Raw genomic sequence first — 24,732 nt, 5'->3', positions numbered from 1 at the left:
AGAAAGTATTTTAAAATCACTATCGAATTTACTTAGAATCTAAAAGGTCACACGTCAATAGGTGTGATGTTGCATTAGAAATGAACTTGAATGGGCCCAAGAATAAATAGAAGGAAATAGAATGATTGACTTATTAATTAATTAAAGTGCTAATTACTTAATAACTAAATTAAGTGTTGATTACCAATTACTTGGTCAAATGGACTAACCACTTAGCCTATGAGACTAGGATGGTTGTCTCCCCTCTTTAGTGAAAAATAGTTTTCCACTCAAGTCTATAAAAAGGGGCCCAAGTCATGAACTCAGCATAGGGGAAAGCCTTAGTAAAGTTTATTCTACGTTCTTTCTATTTTCTTATAGCCTAAGTCATCCATTTGTCTCCTCCTAGCGTGGACTAATTAGAGGTCAGATATTTGTGTGACTAAAAGAACTAATTGGTGGAGAGCATTTGAATCCACATCTTAATCGGCTTTCAATCAAGAGAACGAGATATGAACCCTCCATAGTTATTTATGTTTTATTGCATCATATATTAATATAAAGTATGCTCATACGAAATTTAAATTCTGCTACGTTTATATGATCAATTTCCAACAGTAAAGGTATTCAAGATCCAAACCAATCCGCTCAAACCGACCGATCCAATTCAATCCAATTTGATTAGTTTCGATGATTTTGACGAATTGAATTGGATGTGCAAATTCAAAAACCGACGTGATTGGATGGTTGGACGAATTTTCTCATGAAATTCTAATGAAATCAAATCCAATATTGTTTCGCTTCATACTTTTTTGATCTTTTAGGCAATTAAAACTATAATTATAGTGAATAAATTTAAAAGTAAATGATTTTAAAGTCCACTTCCCAACCCTTAATAATAAGTAAACCCACCTTATGTTCCCAATGTTAAAACTGTTCACCTAATAAGAAAGAAATTCACCTTTTAAAAAAAGCGGCACTCAAACTAAAAAAAAAAAACATGCAAAGAGCACATCTAGTATTGTACAAAGTCGATTGCCCCTTTTCGACGATAACTCTGCACCGATAGCCACTGTTCGACAGTTTCTTTGTAACGACGAACATGACATGTTTTATGTGACTCCATAAGGGTATTTTTGTGTTTTATGTTCTTTTGACATGTTTATGTAAGAAAAAAACTAAACGTATGTATAAATAGATTTTTTTATTAATGTTGTTGCACATTGAATATAATTGTCACTATTCAACAATGGTAATCCTCCATATGCGGAAAAGAAAAAAAAAATGCTAGCGCGTTGGGCTATGTGCTTAGCATGTTTTTTGACGTGTTGTCATTAAAGTGGACCGGTTTTTTAATAGCGGGCTTTTAATAAAACTATTTTTCATTCTTGGCTTAAAAATAAAAAACCCTAATTTTAATCCTTTGGAATTTTTTTGTTTTATATAATAAACACAAAACACTTTTCTTTTAACATTCAATCTTCATTTCATTTATCCTTAAAAAAAAAAAAAAAAATCTTCATTTCATTTATAATTTTATTAGAATTTATCATTATATTTGATTTGATGATATTTTGTAAGGTCTCATTTTGTTTTCCCTTTCATAACAATTTCAATTATCTAATTCACTCCAATGAGGGCTGCCCATTGGTTTGGTATTTACTGAACCGACCGACTACCGATCGAAATTTTTTAATTTGGTAAATCGATTTTAACAAGCCGAAAATCGAAAATCCGAAACCAAAAAATTACCGAAAAAGTTGGTTTGGTTTTGGTAAAAACCGAAAAAAGTTGGTAAACCGACCGATTACCGAAAATTATGACCGAAAGCAACCGAATCGATTATTACCGAAAAATCCGAAACAATTACCGAAATTTAGTTATATATATGTAATATTATTACATTAATAATTTAATATGGTTAGTATATGGTTATACAGGGCCCTTCCAATAAGGGATCCCTCATTTAGTGTTAAATGAGGGATCACCTTGTGGGACCCACACGAGTCGTTTTGTGTTAATCCGAACCACCCATTTTTTGCATCTCCATTAATAAATCATTCCTACAAAAAATCAGCCAAATTGAAAATCGTTTACCCGTTCGATTAAGTGGTCAAAGTTTAGGTGTTTATAGAGGAATTTGTTATTCGTCTATTTGTTTTAAACTTTGACCGCTTAAATAAACGACTAAACGATTTTCGATTTGGCTGATTTTTTGCAGAGATGATCTATCAACGGAGATGTAAAAAATGGACGGTTCAGATTAACACAAAACGACCAGTGTGGGCCACACAGAGTGATCCCTCATTTAACACTAAATGAGGGATCCCTTATTAGAAGGGCCCTGTATGGTTATATATATTTATATGTATTATTATTACATTAATATGCTTAGTATATAGTTTATATAGTATATAGTTTATAATACCATATAATTTATATAACTTTAACTTTATATAGTATATAATTTATAACTCTATATAGTATATACTATATAGTATTAAGTATAAACTACTTATATAATAAAATTTTAATATATAATTTTAGTTATACCTTATATATTATATTCTCTATAGTCTATACACTTTACCTTATATCCTAAACTTAAAAACTTAAAAATTAAATACACTAAACTCTATTAAATATCCTGTACACTATAATTAAAAGTTAAAAGTTAAAACCCAATTAAGCATACAATTTTAATTTCTAAACAATAAACTCTATACACTAAGTCTATTATTATTTATTAATTACTCTATAATGTTATATATACCTAACATTGTTTATGTATATAATATATAGTTATATATAAAGTTATAAAGTTATAAACTAATTAGAACTTAGTAGTTACTATAGTTTGATAGTATATAGTTTATAATACTATAAGACTATGGTTTATGTAATTAATAGTATATAATATAGTATATAGTTTATAATACTATAAGACTATAATTTATATATTTGATAGTATATATATAGTTTATATAATTTATAGTATATAGTTTATATAATTTATAGTTAAAACTATAGTTTATATATTTGATAGTATATAGTTTATATAATTTATAGTATACAGTTTATAATACTATAAGACTATAGTTTATATATTTGATAGTATATATTACATAGTTTATAATACTATAATTTATATATGTAACATATATAACATATAACATATAGTATTATAGTCTTATATTAGGGTTTAGTATTATGGTATTATAGTCTTATACTATAGTTTATATTAGAGTTTATTTATATAAAAATGTATTAAATAAATTAAAACAACTAAACAAAACCCCAATGAAACCCCAAACAAAACCCTAATTGAAACCCCAATTGCCCAAACCCCAAATTTTTTTTTCTTTCCCTTCTTTTTTTTCATTTTTTTTTTCCTTTCTATTTTTTTGCGCCCACCTACCCCTATCCCCCCCGGTGACTCTCTTCCTCACTTTCTCAGTTTTTCCTTTCATTTTTTTTTCTTCTTCTCTCTCTTCCCTCTCCTTGCGCCGATCGCCTTCTCCGACGAGAACTCTCTCGTCCGGCGGTCAATGGCGACGAGACCGGTCCCAAAAGCTTCCTCTCTCCCTCCTCTCTCTTCGCATGACCATTGATTGCCCAGAATCCAGCCGAAAACCCAGAAACTGAACCCATAATCCGGCTCTGTCGCCGGCGTTGACTTCCTTTCCCGGCGGCGTCGAGGAGGCTTCCCACCACCCAAGTCTTCTTCCTCTCGACATCCTGAGCACGATGGTGTGCTCGGATTCTCCATCCGATCAACCACGGCGGCGGATCGAAGCCAGAGATGTCGGCGGCTCCCTCTCTCTTTCTCTCACTCTGCCTCTGTCAGACTCTCACTCTTCCATCTCTCATCTCTCTAACTTTCGATCTACCTCACGATCCTCACCCAACTCAGTCGCCAATCTGTAACTGTAGGTAAATCTTGTTTTGATTAATGATTTGTTTGTTGTGTACTTGTGTAGATTTAGAACTGATTGTGTACTGAACTACTGATTGTATACTAATTGTATTTTGTGTATTGATTGTTTGTGTACTGATTAGTCTGATTGTATTTTGTAATTAATACCGAAAATACCGAAAAATGCCGAAAATCGAAGGATCTGATAATTATCAAATACCGAAAAAATCAATTCGGAAATCGGCATCAAAATTGAATTACCAAAATTTTCGAAAATCGAATCAGTAAGGTCATTTACCGATTCGATCCGACCGATGGCAGCCCTACTCCAATCAAATGTCTATTCCATCATATCGAACTGGATTATAATCTTGTATTACATCGGATAAGCTTGTAACGTGAGTGAGAGTGTTGGACGCCTGGAAGGCTGGAAGTGTGAATTGTGAAGGAAAGCGTGAAGAGATATAGACTGAACAGACTGAACAGACTGAACAGACTTACCAGAGATTCAGTTGTTGTTCAAAAATCAATGGATGAAACCAAGGAGGCTGTGTGCGTGACCGGAGGCAATGGCTTCATCGGTTCGTGGCTGGTCAAGACCTTACTGGAACAACGCTACACCCGCATCCACGTGTCCATCTTCCCCGGCTCCGACTCCTCCCACCTCTTCTCTCTCCCCTTCGCCTCCGCCGCCACCGTTACCGTCTTCGAGGCCGACCTCCTCGACCCTCACGCCGTCTCCAAAGCCGTCCAGGGCTGCCGGGGGGTCTTCCACGTGGCGTCCCCCTGCACCCTCGAGGACACTACCGACCCCGACACCGACCTCATCTTGCCCGCCGTGCAGGGCACGCTCAATGTGCTTCAGGCCGCGTCCAGGTTCGGCGTCAGGCGCGTGGTCCTCACCTCCTCCATCTCCGCCTTGGTCCCCAACCCCGGTTGGCCCACCCACAAGCCCTTCGACGAGTCGTCTTGGACCGACCTTGATTACTGCAAAGCTCGCCAGGTCACTCATCAATGGACACATTCAATTCATTCTAATTCATCTGCAAACAAATAATCAATATTAACTAATTTGGATTTTTTTGACGAAAATGTCGATTTTTCATGCTTGAAATCAATACATGTATTAATTCAGTTTTGAAGAACTTATCTAAAGCAAAAATTGAGATTTTCGTATAACAAATTGACAAATTATATTTGGGACGATCTTCTTGTAACCAATGACACTTGATTTGATGTAATCTCTACACTTTGATCACAAAAATTCTACATTTTTCGTCTAATAAATTGACACATTTGTCAATTTATTCTTAATTGTAGATAAAACTAAACTACAGGTAACTGATTGAAAAAACATCCAAACTACAGGAATCAAATTAGTCATTTTCTTTGAAATTTTAATAATATTGATAATAATTTATTTATTTGTGATACATGTTAGAAATGGTATCCAGTGTCAAAGACACTGGCAGAGAAAGCGGCATGGGATTTTGCAGAGAAGCATGGACTGGATGTGGTGGCCATCCATCCGGCCACGTGTCTGGGGCCGCTGCTGCAGCCAAGTTTGAATGCAAGCTGTGCTGTTTTGCTCAACTTGCTTAACGGATCGAAAGACACCCAAGAGTATCACTGGTTGGGGGCTGTGCATGTCGAAGATGTTGCCAAGGCACAGATTTTGCTGTTTGAGACTCCTGCTGCTTCTGGCAGGTATCTTTGCAATAATGGCATCTTCCAATTTAGTCAATTTGCTGAGACAGTCTCCCAACTCTTCCCTGGCTTTCCAGTTCACAGGTTAGTATAAAAGTTCCTCAATCTTTTAATTCTGGTTGTGTGCTGCATTCTATCCGATATGTGCATGGTCATGAATCTATGTAAAGGTTGCATTAAGAGCTAGAGAGTCATTGGTAGACTTTCATTATGGATTTCATTTTCTAGGAAACTAGTCTCCTAAGCATTAAAATCCTGTTGCCCTTTAGTTGTGGTAGATATAGAGGCTACTGAGCTGCAAGAAAACAGGATTGTTAAAACTATTGATGGTGCGGGAGGGGAATTAATTTTTTTTTTTTAAATTATTTCGAAATTGGGGTAATAAAGGTGGTTGGGAGGCAAAAGGAAGACAAAAGAAACACAATTGGACTTATAAATGGTATTATGAGTAATTTATTTGAACTATCATTACCCTAAATGAGTGCAATGATCTCATTCAATGTGGTACACAGGTGGGCTTGAGGTTGATTATATCTCTTTAATAAACCAACACTCTCTAATTCTCATCATTTGCCTCTTGTTGCCGCATTTCATTGCGATTGTTTCGTTATTGGTGGTACCTACAAAAAAAATTGGAGTTTCTCTCATTGTATTTGATTTTTCAACAATAATGTATAGTTTTCTTATTGCTTCTGTATGTTCTCTGGAACTCCTTTTGCTCAAAGATATCCATTTTTGTCAAGCCCCTTCTTGTTTTTTTTTACAGTCCAAAGGGGCTTCACAGCATCAGTTGTTGATGGTTTTCAGAGAATCAACTTTTATTTTCTTGTGTATTGTAACACTTTTGTATCAGATGCCCTCTATGTAAATCTTTTTTCTTCTTTGGAAAGGAATCAGATCCTCTATATTTTGTCTTGTAGAAGTGCTACAAGTCAACTTTCTCAACAATTTTCTTTCTTAATTTTGTATATGAAGATTTTGAATGTACACATAAAGGTGATATTTCTCTGGTCATAGAAAACACACTTCTTTGACCAATTAGAGTGGAAATGAAAAAGCTTCATGTTAGTCACATCTGCTACTTCTATAACTATGTCAATTTTGTATACATTAGGATAGAACTGTGGCGGGCAAAAGAAATGCACAGCCATGTAAAACTTTTCATCTAAAAAATATAAAAATAAAAACTGTGCAGCCTTGGAGTTTTTTTATATTGTTCTCCCTCATGTCTTTGCCTTTTAACTAAAAGTAGAAAATTAATACACTGGAATTTGTCAAGTGGTAATTGAGCAACAAATTTTTATCATCATTGATTTTCTCTGTTGATTTCTACTGGTTAGTGAAAGTTGGTTGACAATTTTGAATTTCAAAGGTGATATACATCAATCTAAATGATTGTCTATACAGTATTCTACTTTCCACTTGCCTTTTGAATGCTTGGGACACATGTAGTTCTTTTATCATAAGGAATTACTTTTGTTGTCATTGCATCAATAAATTCTTCATTCTTTCCCTAGGGTGGCTGGTCTGGTTTGGTTTCAAGGAAAGGAAATTTTTTTATAACTAGCTTTTAGTAGTTCTGCTCAATAGTTAGAATTTGAAATTTTTCTAGGCAAGTCAGACCAAGGTTAGTTGGCAATGCTTGTCAGATGGAAACAGGACAACCTGGAGGTCCAGTCTTAAGGGAACCCAAAGATAAAAGAAAAAAATCTAATAAAACAACATTAAAGTTATCAGTGATATCATCAGCCATTTTGAACTTCTCAGTACAGTTTTTGGACAATCTCAACATGTATTGATTTAGATAACGTTTTCTTGCTGTTGGTTCACTTATTATTATTATTGTTCTTGTTGTTATTATTATGTTGTCTGGTTCCATAAAGAAAAAGAAGTAGATATTGACTTGGAAGGACATACAGGTTTAGTGGTGAAACCCAACCAGGATTAAAGGAATGCAAGGATGCGGCCAAGAGATTAATCGATCTGGGGCTGCTCTTCAAACCAGTTGAAGATGCTGTCCGGGACACAGTGGAGAGCCTCAAAGCCAAAGGCTTTTTGAAGCAGGAAACCCCACTATCTAATTGATTCAATTGGCACTTTGAGCAGTAATAATGAAAGTGTTTGTTCATAATTAGTACGAAAAGAAAAGTGTTAATAATTTAGTTATATATTCCCCAATTTTATCATTACCTTTCTTTTCTTTCTTTTCCTGGTTCTCAAAAGTTAACATTATATTTGAATCTGGATATCATGTATAAAAAGTGAGCCCTATATATTGTTGTAACTAGCTATTGTATATTGTTTTAGTGACTGAGTTCCGACAAACCATTGCACTCAACTCACTCTGGTGTCTATTTTATGCACTGCAAGCACGTGATGATCAGCAGCACCAGACCAAAACGCAGGCCACATACAATTGCAGATCTTTGCTTGGAATTTTCCTTAATTTTATGGCCTTAAAATTAAATATGGTTGATTGATTGATACAATTATTAGTTATAACTTTTATAATGAATAGTATGAATCGGAAATGGATGATGGTGAGTAGCACAGCTATGAACAGCTATGAAATTTTTTTGAGTGTGACCGTAACGCCACGTTCTCTACTGTTGCAGAAGAAAAGGACCACGGTAAGTGACAAAGAATGGTAGTAGTGGCATCAAGGGCGTCTTGAGACTTGAGGTTTGGCTTGGCTTTTGCTAGGCACGTGATTGGGGTCCTCCCTATTGGGTTGTGGACTGGTGGGGATGTTTGGGTAGTCGTCTTTGTTGCTCATAATCAGGAAGGCTTATGCCTAAACATGATATGATATTCACCATAAATGGTCATTGGTCAGCTGCTTATTAAGCTAAGCTTCCATTAATATGAATTGGGTTTGTCTGTCTGTCTTTCTGGCTTTAGTTTTAGCCTTTTCCTCTTTCCTCTTGGAACTCTTTATTTTACTTTGTTTTATTTCTGAAAGCCACCAACACTCCATGTGCATCATCTTCCCTATCCTCACTTCTAGTTGTTCTGGCTCCTTTTTTGAAAACAAAAGATTGAGAGAGAGAGAGAGAGAGAGAGAGAGAGAGAGAGAGAGAGAGAGAGAGAGAGACGTGGAGCAGTAGTTCCAATCATGGAGGTTCCTCTGGCACTGCATGTGCTCCAATCACCTCGGCCCACTTCTTCATATTATTCTACAATACTTGTCCATCAACTTTCTCTGGACTGTAATCACTAGTACTACTCCTAAAACTGCTGGATACCTTTTCTTTGGTTATATATATATATATATCCTTCCACTCACAATCCCATTCTCCCTTGAATTTAGACACAAAAGCAACAAGAGATGACAAGTCCTGCACCTTGCAGCCGATCCTGGTGAGTGGTGAATGCTTTCTCCTCCCTCTTTTATTTAAGTTTTAATTACTGTAATGTTCATTTTCATTTTTCTAGCTACTCTGAGTCTCTGATGGATCAATTAATTGGGTTTTCCTACTTATCAATTAAACACTGCTTTCTTTTAAATGAAATTAAGGTCCATAAGTGAAGACTCCCTCAAAAGGTATGTGCAGTTTGCAAGTGAGAGCTGCATCCAAGAGTTACTGTCTGCTTCAGCATCAGACTCAAACAGAGTTGGGATTTTTGGGAATGCCGGCAGCAGTGATGGGTGGAAGGTTCTTACTCTTGACAACGGAGTTGAGATATCAAAACGCCGGTCTGGATCCTTTCATACCTTCCGAAGCCGCTGGCTCCTCACATCAGTTTCCCCCCAACAATTCATCACCGTTGCCAATGCCATTGATGCTGCCAAGGTGAACTCACAGTTACACTTTCTTAATTGTATATATAATCATGGCATTAATATGTAAGCCAAAATACCAAGTTAATTATATACTCACAGTAATGTCCTTATAGCTAGCTAGGATGGGTCAGATTCCTTACAGCAAATTGAAAAGAAAAGTTTTGTCCCTAGCTGTGATTCTTCTTTTGTCTTCTCTCTAGATACAACTGTAATTAAATTAACTGTTTGTACTTTAATTTGTTGGATATTTTTATTTAATCTATTGAACCTGCACTGCAGCAATGGGATCCTGATTTGGTAGAAGCAAGGTACATAAAAGATCTTGGAGACAATCTCAGCATCATCCGTCTCAGGTTTGGAGATAATTCTAAGCCTCTATTTAGAAACAGAGAATTCATAGTCTATGAGCGACGGGAAACCATGGAAGATGGCACCCTGGTACGTGTTTCATGAGCTACCATACATATATCCATGTTTATCATCAACGTTTGCTTCTGAGAAGTCCATATATATATATATATATGTGATTTAGGGTAATGTTCTCTTGCCAGACAGTTCGACAACATAAAAATATTATGTTGTCGAACTGTGTATGGACCACAAATTCAAGTAAGAATCAACCTAATCAATGGTTAAGGTTCAACTTAGCAATATAAGAATCTTATGTTGTCAGATTGTCTTGCAGGAAAATATTTTTGTATATATGTGTATATATATCTATATATATGAATTATCATGATAACTTGTTTCGTTTGTGTAACGAAACTGGGGTGTGTATTTTGCAGGTGGTAGCAGTTGCTTCACTTCCAAAGGAGATAGCAGCTGGATTGCAGCCAAAGCAAAATAATTCAATCAGGGGACTGCTGTTGCAATCAGGATGGGTAGTGGAGAAGCTTGAAGGTGACTCCTGTATGGTCACCTATGTTGTACAGGTCACTACTCTTCTTAATTTGCCTCACTCTTTAATTCCATAAATCAGTCATCTTTTTTGGACTTCAATATTTGCACTTTGAAAAGTAAGAAACAATTTAATCAATTTGATGGATCAACCTTTTTATTTTATTTTTTGATTTCTTGAACCAATTTTTCCTTTTTGTTATGCAGTTAGACCCTGCAGGATGGATGCCCAGGTGCTTTGTGAATCGACTTAACAACAGACTGGTTATGATCATTGAAAATCTAAAGAAACTGGCACAAGCTTCTCCAATTGATAATCATCATGGGATACATGATTGATTACATTGTACAAAAAAGTGGAGAAAAAAAAAATGCACTCCAATCTAGTTGTGATAATACCAGTGATATTATTATCCATTCTCTCTCTCTCTCTCTCTCTCTCTCTCTCTCTCTCTCTCTCTCTCTCTCTCTCTCTCTCTCTCTCTCTCTCTCTCTGCATTAAAGTAAAATCCCATTGGTTGGGGAAAATGAAGAGAGCAAAACATTCGAGCTCTCTTCCCTTTTAAAGTGACAAAAGTTGGAGCAAACCATAAGTGCAACTTTTCTGTTGCCATTTCCAAAATTCATTTGAATTTGGTTTCCCGAAGAATGTGATCTCAACCAAATTATATATAATCCACAAATCAAGGAATAACTAAGTTGCACTGATTTTACGAATTTTGGCACCCAAGAATAGACGTCAGCAAGCTCAACAATAATTCTCAAGGTTTGAACTTGAATGCCCGTGTAGAAACAAGATAATGGGTTGATCATTAGGACTTCTGACTTGGAGTTGAAGTTACTGCTGAGCTGTAACTCGATCCATCTACTATATATTATGCAAGCTTTGCTTAAACTCGTACTATGTACAAAATATTGTCTTGTATCTTGTGTGCTTTGTTTCTCATCACACCCCCCCAAGCCACAAGGGATTCGTAGAGAATTCAGATCCCAAGCGAAAAGGAGTAATGCGAATAGATAGTTTGCGGTGTAATGAAGTAGTCAAGCAAGTGATGGATACAAATTTTGTGAAAATATCAGCTACTTGATCTTGGTCTTGACAGTAGTAGACATAATGAGTCTATTAATTTGCACATGCTTAGTTCGAGCTGTTAGAGTTGACTAATCCAAATAAGCACATTTCTAATAGATCAAATAAATTCTTAGTTGACCCACCATCACTCTATGCACGTGTGTTGATCTCCTTTCATGCTGATAACTGCCAACATGCCCAACACGGTGGAGTTGAAAAATGCTGAAAACTAGGTCCGTAGTGGCGTTCTGGGAGGGTTAAGATCTTAAAAGCTTTGCCTTTTTGGCATCTTTATTAATCTATAAGCAAAAAAAAATGCTGATCTCAAGAACCTTGAAAGAACGTGTGCCTTAATTTGCGTTTAGGCACTTTAATTTACTACTTGTTAATTAATTCTTTCTTCCTTATATACATTTCTCTAGTCAGTGTTTTGTCTCCCACCAAAGAGTGAAAAGATGGGAGCTGAGGACTACCCAAGCCCAAGCCCAAGGAAGCTGCTGCTGCAGCAGCAGCAGGCACATCAGCAAGTGTCCAATAACAGAAACTTGCAGCTCAAGATGTTTGTGCTTGTCATACTCACCAACCTTCTCACCATCTACATCTTCAGTCCTGCCTCTCCTTTCAACTTCAACCATACCCCTCTAGACCCTCTCCCTCTCTGGGACTCAAGTCACTCAGCAACCACTGTCTTGCATAATGAGCTTAACTCCACCAGAACTCAACTTGCTGCAAGTCACTCTCTAATTACTGAGCTGCATGAAAGGCTCAACTCTACTAACTTGCTTGTGCAGGCCCTCCTTATCGAGCTGGCTGGTGAACCACATGTTCCATCAACAAATCAAGTAGTACAAAATAAGTTGGTGGCCAAGCCTGAGGTTGGTTATAATGATGAGGTGGAGCTGTCAATTGGCCCTCACAAGCTCCCACTTGGGTATTCACCAAGGGTGGGATCCGACGAGGTGCAGCCAGCGGTTGGAGCAGGCTGCCTGAGGTTTCCGGAGGAGTTGGTCAAGTACATGACATATGAAGTTGGAGGAGAGTGTCCAGTGGATGATGTGTTTCAACAGAAGCTGATGCTTAAAGGGTGTGAGCCACTCCCTCGGCGGAGATGCCACCCCAAATCCCCTGCCAATTATGTGGAGCCAACCCCACTTCCAGACAGCCTCTGGGCAACCCCACCTGACAACAGCATCATTTGGGATCCGTACACCTGTAAAAGCTACCAGTGCCTCATTGACCGCACAAATGCACCAGGATACTATGACTGCAAGGATTGCTTCAACTTGCGGATGCAGGGCAGGGAGAAGAATAGGTGGCTCTTGGACAAGGGAGCAAAAGGGCTTGATTATGGGATTGACCAAGTTCTCAACACAAAACCTCACGGGACTATCCGTATAGGACTTGACATTGGAGGTGGGACTGGCACATTTGCTGCTAGAATGAGGGAGAGGAATGTGACTATCATCACTAGCACAATGAATTTGGATGGTCCATTCAACAGCTTCATTGCATCGCGGGGCTTGATCCCAATTCATCTCAGTGTCTCCCACAGGCTTCCATTCTTCGAAAACACTCTGGATATTGTGCATTCAATGCATGTTCTCAGCAACTGGATTCCCGATACCATGCTTGAGTTCACGCTATATGACATATACAGGGTGTTGAGGCCAGGAGGGCTCTTCTGGCTCGATCGTTTCTTCTGCTTGGGATCACAGCTCAACGAAACTTACGTTCCCATGTTGGATCGGATTGGTTTTGACAAACTACGATGGAATGCCGGTGCCAAGCTTGATCGTGGAAAAAATAAAAATGAGTGGTACTTTTCAGCCTTGTTGGAGAAACCAATGACCTGAGGATGAGGTACATTCATATTGTGTTTTGCTTAATGAACACATAACTGTAAAAGAATTTTGTACTTTTAAGAGCTGAAGATCAACGAATCTTTTTGGAATAAATTATATTTCACTCCAAGAGGCTAGCCACAAAGATTGGAAACATATGAAGCATAAATGAAAATTGAAGAATAAAGTAATACTGGAGCTCTTGGATATGATGATGAACATGGCCTATCTGCATGCTCTCCTCTTACATTATGCAGAAACCTGATGAAATGTTTAGCGAAAATCTACATAATAGATGGCCAACAATAAAGTGCAAAATATTTTACAGTGTCCAATCATGTTGGAGACCATGTTTGGGGGAAAAAGAAAGAGCAAATCTTTTGAACTCACAAGTCACAATCACTTGAGTCCGATATTTGATATAAAGTTTCAGAAAGTTATTACAACGAGCATCTAGATGTCTTAACACAATCATGAATCCATTATCAAAACAACCACATGTCTTAAAGAAATCTTGGAAATCCATTATCAGTCTTCCCCTCCCTTCTAGAAAAGAGTTATTAAAGAACGAAAAACAAGGATTCAACAATTCAACAAGAAGAATATAGTCTGAACTTTTCTTAAAGAAGAAATTACCCGTGATTGTTAATTTGCTTGGCATAGAAGCAGCCTACAGGTCATTCTAATTACAGGCTGTCTAGTTCCTAAGCGGGAAACATGGTGGTGAATCTCTCTAGAAGAGATTCTGAACTTAGAGTGCTGCCCCTTTGATTGCCTAGAGAATTAAGAAAAGAAAGGCTGACAAATATAAGTATGTAAGTACATCTCTGATTCTTCCCTCCTTTACATATTACAGTGTAACAAATTGTATATCATAAGAGAGTGGGAAACTGTTGATGATCATGTTTTGTTTTTACATTGTCCTAGGGCGCTGCGTCTTTGGCCACAACTGACTAGGGAGATGGAAGTTAGCGGGGTAATGAGAAACACAAAATGTTGGGTAATGGGAAGAAGCTAGGCCAATGTTTTGTGGGGCTCTATGGTTGCTGATGTGTTCTTTGTGAAATGGTTAGAGAGAAACGAGCAGATTTTGAAGATTTCGAAGAAGTTGGGGATGAGGAGTTATGGGACAAAGTTAGGTTTTGGTCTTCTCTATAGGCATCTACTTCAACAGAATTTAGGGATCTGTCTTTGTAAACCATGTGGTTCGATTGGCAAGCTGCAGAAGGTTAATTGCTGTATATAGTAGTAGAATTACCAAATCCTAATCATGAATCCACTAGCATAACCTGAAAGGAAGAAAGCAAAGGATTTTCATTACATTATATAGTTTGTGTCTAGGCAAAGGCAGGGACGGACGCACAGCCAAGCTTGGGGGGTCGGGCGACCCCCCGAACGGCGGAGCACGCAGGCTTAGACCTCTGGACGGCGACACCAACGACCCCCCGACGTGAAGAAGACGACCCCCCGACCCCGCTGGCCCGACGTGAAGAAGGCGACCTCCAGGTGATGAAACGCCATGAAAGTGTTAGTGCCCAACCCAGCAAAACCACTGCTCCAGACAACTACGACGCCGTTTTGGCCGTGTGTGGCCGTGTTGGGCACTTGGGCTCTGTGTGTGGCCGTGTGGAGGCTGGAGCAATTTGGAGCAGAGGAGGGCTGGAGGTCGCCTTCTTCACGTCGTGACAGATCCGCCAGGTCGCCTTCTTCACAGATCCGCCAGGTCACTCGTGCTCATCCCAAGTGCCCAACCCAGCCAGCCGTGACGCCGTCGCCCCTGCTGCAGAGCCCGGTCCCTAAAAATTTTGCCGCCGCTTCGCGGCGCCAGGCTCTACCTGGGTTTGACCCCCCAGGTTGAGGATCCTGCATCCGTCCCTGGGCAAAGGTAGCTCAAAATTGCATATCTGCTATAAATATTAACATATCACCTTAATGAAGCTACATGATGAATATCCTAAAGTGGGAAAAATGTTTCATATATTTATTCTTCACAAACTAACAAACTCACACCAAATCTTTGTTTTATATCCGCAAACTATGAATTCCTTCAAATACCAAAGCAATAATATTTTATGATTCACAGTTCTGGTTTTTCATCGTACTGTCCAGCCATGATGACTATCGAAACAAATTGCATCATCCAGCCTAAAGAATCTGCTATAGACAGAAACAGCCAAGTACTACCAAGTTCAAAATGTAAACTGATACTCATTGGGGCTTTATCTTTGAAGGTGGAAATACTCCACTATAATCAAAGACCTCACCGCTAGAGCTAGCCTTACTTGCCTCCTCATACCTTGTGGAAATGGATACTGACTCAGCATTGGGGTTCAAACCGGCAAGCTGCATAATGTTCTCAATCTCTTTTACCACTTGACTCATTGTAGGCCTGTTGGCTCCTTCTTCTTCAACACACCTCATTGCAAGATCCACAAACTTTTCCAAACCTTTTAGTGTGGTTCCCAAACCGATGCCTGGGTCTAGAATTTCATGAAGGTTGTATAAATCTTTAGTCTTATCCATTGCCATCCTCACTTCTCTCACAACATATTTTCCCCGCACTATTGGTTTTCTTCCAGTAAGTAGCTCCAGCAGTACCACTCCAAAACTATAAACATCACTCTTCTCAGTCACTTGTTGGGTCGTGTAATATTCAGGATCCAGGTAGCCCTACAATAAAAAGGAAAATATTGTCTTATGTTTTTGAAATCGTCAATATAGGCAACCTACAATAACGTGACTTCAATAGATTGTTAAATTCAAGTTATATTCATGTCACTAAAACTGATGCTTTATAAAGCGCAAGTCTGCGGTATCATGCATTTATATGGCATCCAAATAGCCTTGCTTGTGGGCAAAGACAATACTTACAACAAAAGAGATGCAAAATTTTCCATACAAATTGCATTTTACACACTTCTCCGCCTTGAAATATTAATCCACTACCAAAAACATGTGGACAATGAAAACTGATACTTGTATAATTTCATAAATAGTTCTGTGGGTCACTCAATTGAAAAGTACACTTTTGACAAAAACAAAAACTGAAAATTATAAACTAATTTTTATTCCATCACTTTTGCCTTCATTCATAACAAAACTGCACTATAGGGGTATTGAAAACTGACCATTGTCCCTTTAACTTGAGTGGAGACATGATCCTTTTCACCATCATCCATAGGCTTGGAGAGGCCAAAATCAGCAACTTTTGCATTTAAGTAATCATCCAACAGAACATTAGTTGATTTTACATCTCTATGTATAATAGGAGGGTTGGCATGTTCATGAAGATAAGATAGGCCTCTAGCTGTACCAAGGGATACTTTAAGTCTCCTCATCCAGTCCAACTTGATTCCTGACTTACCTGCATAGACAATTTTCTGTATGTCATCAAAATATGCAAAAAAAAAAAAAAAAATGAAGCTAGCTAAAATGTGTCTTCTTAAAAACTGTCTTTCATTTATGAGGTAGATACTGTACTGATGCTCAAGCATGAGGGCCATTGGCTACTATTATGAGAAGGTGTCTCATAGTGTTTTACTTGTTAGTGAGGTACAATTGAACATAGAAGCATTGCAGGATAGATTTTGTTAGGAATTCCGACAATTTCTATCCCAATATCATGCACACTTAAACAAGAAAATAGATGCAAAAGAAACAACACATCAAAATTTATGGAGTGCTGCTATATGCACACCCCATTTGCCCTCACTACACACCCCCTCACTTAATTTGTGAATTGACACATTTGACACAAAGTGAAAAGACTCTACAGATGATGCAGCACACATGACACATGACTATTGGCTCTGGAGTGATAGGCGCAAATCTGCCCATTAGGGTCCCAGTGTACGATTTTTACGCACCATACCTTTTTGGAAAGGAAACGACGAGGCAAATCCAAGTCACAGCCAATCGCGTTTAAAGTTTTTCTGCAGTTTCTTTGCATTTTTAATTATCTTTTATTATTTTTAGTATTTATTTTGGTTGTTAAATATACCATTTCTGGCTCTTAGGGAGTTATTAAGGCTGTATGGTATTAGATATTTTCAGGAGATGTAATGGGGAGTTAATTTGATTAATGAAAATTTGAAGTTTCTTTTGAAACCTTTCTATCAACTTGGAATTCGTTTGGATCAACAAGGTTATAGGTCCCTTGTTCTTGGTATTCTCAATCTAGAGAATCAACAAGTCTAAGGTTTGTGTGTGTGTTGTGATTCATCATCTACGCTGCGTCAAAAGGACAACCCACAATTTTTGAGAAAAAAAAAAAAACAATGCTGGGGTGAAATACATCTTAGTCGTCCATATTTCATCAAACATTGCATCCGTAACTTAGGTCCTCATTAGATTTCTTGCTTGTTTATGTGTGCGTGTGCAGTAATGGTTACTTGTCACACAGTTTGACATATTATATTGTCAAGTTGTGAATCATGAGTGTAGATTCAGACATGATTCCACCTAAACAATGATTTTGATGAGACTTTGGCAACATACCATACTAGGCTATCTAAAAGTAGATATATATATGTGTGTGTGTGTGTGTGTGTGGAAATTTTATTATTGTGTTTTTATTGGTTACTGGCAGGTAAGATGATCTACATAATAATAGAATTTAAGAGGAAGAATTAGTTATAAATACCTGAAAGACTATCCTTCAGAGTACCATTTGCAACATACTCATACACCAACATCTGCTCGCCTTGCTCGTAACAAAATCCCACAAGGCTGACAAGGTTTTTATGATGAACCCTTGAAAGAAGTTCAATCTCAGTTTTGAACTCAAGTCCACCTTGCATAGATTGTTTTTGAGCTCTTTTGATGGCAATCAGTTTCCCAGTGGAAAGAGTTCCACGGTAAACCTATAAAAAATATAAGACAATATACATTTGATAACTACTTAGTACCTGGAATACTTTTTTTTTTTTTTGGTGTTGTTAAACCTTGATATGAATCAAAAATATTTGAACAAAAAAATCTTGAACAGAAAAAAACTGAGTCCAACATGTTTGGTGTTATGTGCTGGTGTTTTTTGGGGGTGCTTCTTGGCGATTTATTTTGCAAGGAAAAACAAAACATTCTTTTTCCATAAAAGGAACGTAAAGAAAATTCATTTAGTAATGGATTAATATTTGCTTACCAGATGTCTAACATTGTTAGAATGTCAAATAATTAAAACCATTCATTCAAAGATGATTCCACATGATCAATAGTTTTAATTGATAGAGTGACAACATAACTGATATATTCAAACAAACCTGGAAATGATATTATACTATAAAAAGAAAATCAAAATTACCTTTCCATAACCCCCAGATCCAACATTATTTGCTTCCGAAAAGTTATTGGTGTATTTCTTGAGCTCTTCGAAAGAGAACAATCTAGCCCCTTTTAACTGAGGAATGCTACCACTGCTCGTATTTGCATCCCATTTCACTGCATTTTAATGACGTAAATGCGGTACTGTGGTTTACAAACCCAATTGAATATCGATACAACATAAATTGAAGGTTATGTATTACCTAAAGGATTGGTTTGGTCAGTGGCTCTTGTTGCTCTCCTCTTCTGACGAAAAGCATAAACTCCTAAAAGGAGTACTATGAGCACAAGGACAGAAACACCAGCTGCTGCTCCAACAATAATTCTGACATTCGATGATTTGTTTGATTCTGTTGGTACTTCCATTTCTACATCATTATAAGAAGAGAGACAGGAAAAAATGTATCAATATAGAGAAAACATTGCAACTGTTCTTGTTTCTTTTTCATTTTTTGCGTGTGAAATAAAGAATCACCTGCAAAGTGTTGATAATCATCACCAATAAAATAGAAAGGTTTGAAAGTTTGGTTACTAAGAAGAAAAGCAATGCTTATAACTTCCTCTCTATTGAAACGATCTTGGCCATATGGGAATACTTCCAGGCTCAACCTAGGGTATGCAAGTGAATCCTTGGTGGAATTACTCAAATTGACTGAATCCACAGGAAGATGGTGTGAAAGAAAGGAATTCATGAGTTCCTTCTCAAGCTCTTTGTAGTGATTTGAATTTTCCAAGTTTGAGAAGGAAGGAACTCTGAAGATTAGAGTTCCCTTGTATGGATATGCACATTTACAGTTGGGACTGGAAACCTGATCTGAAGTGCAGGGACTGGGCACACAGTTAATTGGCAATGTTGAATATGAGACATCAGATGGTTTGGAAATCCTGCAGTAACTCGGTGTCACTCCATTTTCTTCACAAAATGGGTTTTGCACAAGTCTGCAGGAGAACAAAGAAACTAGATAACTACCCTGTTGAGTAACAAAACAATAATCTGACTTCCAACAAATAATAACATAAGTAATTTTCTCTTACCAGACATGTTAAACTGTCAAACAGAAATGTTGATTAGGCGAAATAAACTCTAATTGTGCTGTCCTAGATTCTAATTGATAATATGACTACATGACATGTCGAATGGTCTGACAAGAGAACATTGTTATTTCTTTTGACAATATATTCCTTGGAGAAAAAATGGCAAAATCTTATTATATATAGAAAATGACTTACATTAATGTAACATTGTATCCTCCACCTCTGTCGTTAACTTCACTAATTGAATTCTTTTGTAAATCAATGAGCTTCAGTTCATTGCTATAGGAGGTGCCAATATCGAGGGTGCCATTGAGCTGGTTGTTCCTTAGGACCCTGTCACCACATACATGCCCAAATGAATTTCTAATAACCATCTTTGCTATTATCTCATGAACATATAAGATGATTCCTCATGCTCAAATTTGAGGAAACTTCAACATTTATTTATATTTCCCAACATGTATAATGGTGAATGAGATCATGCCATGCCAATACTCACACTGTCTGTAAATTGGGAAGGCTGAATAGTGCAACAGGTATTTCTCCTTGAAGTTTTGTGTGCTCCATCATTCTGGCATACAATATTATAGGTTATAAAATTCGGTTGAAAAATTGCCTCTGGGTGTCCAGAGGCATGTACATGCACACAAGCGCACACACAGGACAGGAGGAAAGACATACAATGTGGTCAAAGACTGTAAGGTTGAAAACCATGGAGGAACATCAGATGCATCAAAACTATTATTGCTCAAATCCCTGTACATACACATTTTAATTAAATAATGCAGTAGGAAAAAAAAAACAAAATATATTGTTGTGGCATGATGGATGAATGACAAAAAAATGACTGATGTTGAAACTAATATGCTAGTTATAATCAATATGACTTACAGATAATGGAGGAGGTTCATGCCAGAAAGGTCGGGTGCAGGGCCACTCAGCTTATTGTTGGACAAGAACCTAAGAACAGAACACCAGAGGCCTCTATCAGGTTTTTCATACAAGACAATAAAAACTCGATTGATCAAAACATATACAAAGTTCTATTTGGCAAGTCTTTTTTTATCTTACAGCTGAGAGACGTTTTTCAGATTGTTGAGGTTCCCAGGAATAGGCCCAGTTAACACGTTTCTATCAAATCGCCTGTAGCCAAACACTGATACTCCATTAAAAAAAATTAACTGCGAGAAAAAAAAAAACTCCACACAATTTCAGAGATGCAAGGCATCTCAGTATATATGAATATACTTAGAGTTTGTGACATTGATACGTACACCACCTCCAAAGTCTGTACAAGCCCAAGGGTAGAAGGAATGCCACCACTTAGTTGATTACTTTCGAAAAGCCTGAGCAAGAAAAAATAGAAAACTTCGTTTCATAGTTACCTTATTAAAGAAAATTAATCTGCAGATTTGATATTTAGAGAGTTAAGGAATTAGAAAGTTTTATGTTCAACATGGTCACCATGTATCAAAAAAGGACTTAAAGAGGCCATACTGCCATACCCTAATGAATAAAAGGATATACAGTTTTGAAAAGCTATTACCTTAGGAGGAATATTAGATATCTGTTTGCAATATACACATGCAATCGCTTACTACAAAAACAGTCACAATTCGAAGAAAATATAAATACATAAATATTTAATCTTACACATGTATCAGTCTCATGTTTGAGCTAAAAAGCTGAGATGGAATTGTCCCCGAGAGGTTATTCCTTCCAAGATGGCTGTAAATAAAAGAAGGAATCTTAGATAATTGACAAAATATTATAATAAGAAAATCCATTAAGCAACTGAAAATAAAAAATAAAGTTGACATACAAGTGCTTGCAATGATTCAGATTATCAAGACCAGGTTCACCACCACTAGACACTGGGATGGGTCCTTCAAGCTCATTGTCAGTTAGATCTAGCCAATAAAGTTTAGATAGACTACCAATGGAAGTCGGAATGCGCCCGCTGAATCTATTAGAATTCAGAGATCTGTGATTTCAATAAAAGAAAAAGGCCTATGAGCACTGAAAATTTGAAGTGAGTGAACAAAGGAAAATGTAAATTAAAAAGTAGATGTCGATAAGAAGATAGATGGATCCTGTAATTTACTGCATTGAAGATATATTATCTTAACATCATAAGAAGTAGTCATCTTAGTTGAACAGTAAAAGAATTATCAAGTTAAACAAAACCCTTACAGAAAGACTAGCTCCTGCAGGGATCCTATAGTAGCAGGAATGGAACCAGAGAAACTGCAACCAACCAGGATTCTGCAATGCACACAAGCAAGCAAATTTACTAGGAGAATCTTACCACGTCATTTTAGTTTTGACAATCAATCTTTATAAAAGCCAATATTTTCTTACATGTTATGTAGCTTCTTCAAACTCCCGATTGCTGGTGGAAGTGGTCCTGTCAGGCCCTTGTTGTAAGACAGGTCCCTGAAGAGACCCATGACGAACAAATTATAGAAGACTAATTGAAAATTTATCTGGAGTTTTTTATTTTCTATCGAGTTACAAAATTTTAAAGAAAATTCTTTCTGATCACTTGTTTTTTATGATACAGAAAACATAGCAAATGCAACAAGCCTTGAGGCACATTTATTTTGAGTGCCTCATGTAGAGCAGCAAATTTTGGGATATATGCACAATGCAGTCTAACAAGAAAGATGTATCTGACCACTCGTTTAGATGCATGAATTTGAAATGAAATCCAACTAGTAGAAGAGAAAGTGCAAAGAAGACCTACAAAATTTGTAGTTCAGATAACTGTTCAATATCTCCAGACAGTGTGCCTTTCAAATCCATACTTGGCAATGATCTGAAATACAAAAAAATTTTCAATATCAAAAACTTGGAATAGGATAATTAAATTAGTACATGATTATTAAAATGCGAAAAACATGCTAATATCGTACATGGTGGTAACATGTGAATTGGTGCACTCAATGCCTTCCCAATCGCCACAAGGATTTGAACTCACCCAACCGGGAGGAGTGTTCTCCCACAGTGCCTTAAGAGACTTTAAACCAATATCTGCATCAGGAATCAAATAGTATTTTCATTCAGCATAGAAAAAACTGAATTCTGAAACCGAATTATTCAATCAATTGTAGTAGATAGAAAACTTACAAAAATCTAAGGATTACAGAGTTACCAATTATGAGTTTAAGAAAGCAATTTTCAGAACATAATTTCTCCAACTGTACTACTTTAGCTTCCGCAATCCAAATAACAATAGGAAAACACCTTCTAAAAGTTGAGCCTCTTTCCTGGCTGACTAAGTATTTCTCAATCAATTCTGACTTCAGAATACTGCTATGAAATGGTTTCTGAAGCAGAGGAATTTGCAAGCATTATCATAAACTACTTGCTTTGAACACCGGATTACAACATTGTACATGGCACAATATGGTAGAAAAAGAAGTGATTATAAACTTCAGTCTTGTGACCATTTACATATACTTCTAATTTTTGCAGCCAGATGTAGCCTTTACAAACTGTCCTTTTTTTATTCAAGGAAAGCCTTTTAGAACTTAGTGATGTAGATAAATTGAGCTTACCATCCTGAACATCTGTCTGGTCTAGTGCTAAAACAAGAGATGGCACGAATACTAGAAGCAGAAACACCTGAGTTCTTTGATCCATTATTCAACAAAAACAAGCTCCAAGACGTCACAATTCTGTTCAAATTTCTAACAGTGAGCAAGAATATTCCAGAGAAGCTTCAGTTAGAACTCATCTGAAACAATGAGTAAATAATGCATGCAACACCATAGTTAAACAACATTCAATCAATATCAATGTCTTGTTCCAGTTTTCTACCAGATGTTTCACTAGAAGGCTGAATGAGACTTCTTTGTTGGCATGATAAAACACAGTGGCCACTTACCATGATATTTTCTCCTCATTTTCCCCTCTTTCTATTTATTAAAAGAATGACAGTAAGTGGCATATTTACTACAGAAAAGGTCAATAGCCATGCATAATATTTTTTGAAATACAAATGCTTTTTTGTTTGAAAACTTCCACACAAAGAGGTAAAGACAAAAAACCCAACTCTAAGTCATTGAGACACACACAGGTTGGTTTTGGTTGGGGGCCTCTATTACAAGAAGATGGTTTTGGCTTTGTATGGAGAAAAAGCTTCCTCTCCTCTCTCAAGTCATTGTCAGAGGAACAATAAAAACAATATAGACTTTTGGGTATGAAGTTTAGGATTTAATAATGGCAATAGTTGATTGGTTAGTGGGGAGCAAATTACTTGGCCAATTTGTACTTGAGCGTTAGGGAGCTGATGGAGCTGGACTTTGAATGTTCCAATATAGCATTTATTTCTTTCATGATCAGCTGTCCTGTCCATTTGTGTACATCCAAAACTCCAAGTGCAACTCAGACCCTTCTTCAGTCAATTCCCCTTCCCTCACTCCAAGTCAACATCCACCTGCAAGCTGCAACAATGGTAGTGAATTAATTTCAAGTAGATTAATTTCGTTTATGAATTAATTTCTCTTACTGCATACCCATTTGCTTGTCCATTAGTTTGTGTGGATGTGGTTTTTAACTGCTAATTCCACTTGATCTCATAGCCAGACCACACATACAAGGAAACTAGAATCAAAGTATATACAAGACAAGAAAGATAATTGGAGTCAACTGCTGAATTCAACTTTTCTTACAATTACTGCATTGACGCTGCTTAGCTCAGCTCAGTTCAGCTGTTGCCATTCTTTTCCTAGTATAGAAACAACTGGGTTTTTGGTAACAATAATTATAATAAAGTCAGTATTGCTATGATCCTCAAATTTGTTTATCAAATTATGTGACGGTGTCTTATTTATTTGAATCTTGGCTCACTTTGAACCTCATCTATTTTCTAAAACATTACTACATCAAATTAGACAGTGGCTAATTTCCATTTCTTTGGTGGGAGTTTAATACACACAACTAGTATGGGAACCAATTTGCATGTCTTATTTGAAAGACTTACTCTCGTTGCTTCAGTGTGTTAGAGTTCAAGAATCAGGATATATATCATAATCTTTCAAGGGTCTACTGCATGACTTAATAAGTTAATAGGAATATGCAGCAATGGCGCACAGACCAACTCTTTTCTCTTGTGTCTTTTTTTGTATGATTGGGTGCTCATAACTAACTGCCCAAGGCCCAAAAGGAAATAACAGTC

The 24,732-nt window shown here is 37.0% G+C and overlaps 4 protein-coding genes across 11 annotated transcripts; 3 read left to right on the top strand and 1 right to left on the bottom strand.

Annotated features, from left to right (window-relative positions):
• The first annotated feature begins 4,230 nt into the window (after positions 1–4,230).
• LOC147279716 (NAD(P)-binding Rossmann-fold superfamily protein) lies at positions 4,231–10,280 on the top strand. 2 transcript variants are annotated; one of them, XM_086251376.1, is made up of 4 exons: positions 4,231–4,898; positions 5,337–5,686; positions 7,215–7,236; positions 10,173–10,280. In XM_086251376.1, exons 1-4 carry the CDS (start codon positions 4,425–4,427, stop codon positions 10,176–10,178), a joined length of 852 nt encoding a protein of 283 aa, XP_086107502.1. In that variant the 5' UTR covers positions 4,231–4,424; the 3' UTR covers positions 10,179–10,280. The 2 variants fall into 2 exon arrangements, with proteins under 2 accessions (XP_086107502.1, XP_086107501.1); XM_086251375.1 differs by lacking the exons at positions 7,215–7,236; positions 10,173–10,280 and adding an exon at positions 7,522–7,940 and having other exon boundaries at positions 4,237–4,898.
• LOC147279715 (Polyketide cyclase/dehydrase and lipid transport superfamily protein) lies at positions 8,089–10,710 on the top strand. Of its 2 annotated transcripts, XM_086251378.1 has the most exons (6): positions 8,089–8,821; positions 8,913–8,962; positions 9,120–9,396; positions 9,666–9,824; positions 10,172–10,318; positions 10,491–10,710. In XM_086251378.1, exons 2-6 carry the CDS (start codon positions 8,931–8,933, stop codon positions 10,620–10,622), a joined length of 747 nt encoding a protein of 248 aa, XP_086107504.1. In that variant the 5' UTR covers positions 8,089–8,821; positions 8,913–8,930; the 3' UTR covers positions 10,623–10,710. The 2 variants fall into 2 exon arrangements, with proteins under 2 accessions (XP_086107504.1, XP_086107503.1); XM_086251377.1 differs by having other exon boundaries at positions 8,089–8,962; positions 10,491–10,709.
• A 961-nt stretch (positions 10,711–11,671) lies between these two features.
• LOC147279714 (putative methyltransferase At1g29790) lies at positions 11,672–14,536 on the top strand. The gene has a single exon (XM_086251858.1). The coding sequence runs from the start codon at positions 11,811–11,813 to the stop codon at positions 13,206–13,208; it is 1,398 nt and encodes a 465-aa protein (XP_086107984.1). The 5' UTR covers positions 11,672–11,810; the 3' UTR covers positions 13,209–14,536.
• A 606-nt stretch (positions 14,537–15,142) lies between these two features.
• LOC147279713 (leucine-rich repeat receptor protein kinase HPCA1-like) lies at positions 15,143–23,577 on the bottom strand. 6 transcript variants are annotated; one of them, XM_086249636.1, is made up of 19 exons: positions 23,111–23,577; positions 22,466–22,583; positions 22,297–22,368; positions 21,912–21,986; positions 21,744–21,815; positions 21,373–21,534; positions 21,204–21,278; positions 20,825–20,896; positions 20,622–20,693; positions 20,442–20,510; positions 20,232–20,306; positions 20,050–20,121; positions 19,746–19,883; positions 18,991–19,454; positions 18,719–18,883; positions 18,496–18,632; positions 17,839–18,058; positions 16,325–16,560; positions 15,143–15,866 (listed from the first exon to the last, which is right to left on the bottom strand). In XM_086249636.1, the coding sequence occupies exons 1-19, from the start codon at positions 23,193–23,195 to the stop codon at positions 15,405–15,407; spliced, it is 2,841 nt and encodes a 946-aa protein (XP_086105762.1). In that variant the 5' UTR covers positions 23,196–23,577; the 3' UTR covers positions 15,143–15,404. The 6 variants fall into 6 exon arrangements, with proteins under 6 accessions (XP_086105762.1, XP_086105763.1, XP_086105764.1 ...); XM_086249637.1 differs by having other exon boundaries at positions 18,719–18,874; XM_086249638.1 differs by having other exon boundaries at positions 18,719–18,865.
• Between the last annotated feature and the right edge of the window lie 1,155 nt (positions 23,578–24,732).

Source organism: Dryas octopetala, chromosome 7 (genome assembly GCF_963921425.1).
Source record: "Dryas octopetala chromosome 7, drDryOcto1.1, whole genome shotgun sequence".
In the NCBI taxonomy this organism is placed as follows: domain Eukaryota; kingdom Viridiplantae; phylum Streptophyta; class Magnoliopsida; order Rosales; family Rosaceae; genus Dryas; species Dryas octopetala.
The sequence above is the reverse complement of the archived record's forward strand: the minus strand, read 5'-3'. Positions and strand labels throughout refer to the sequence as shown.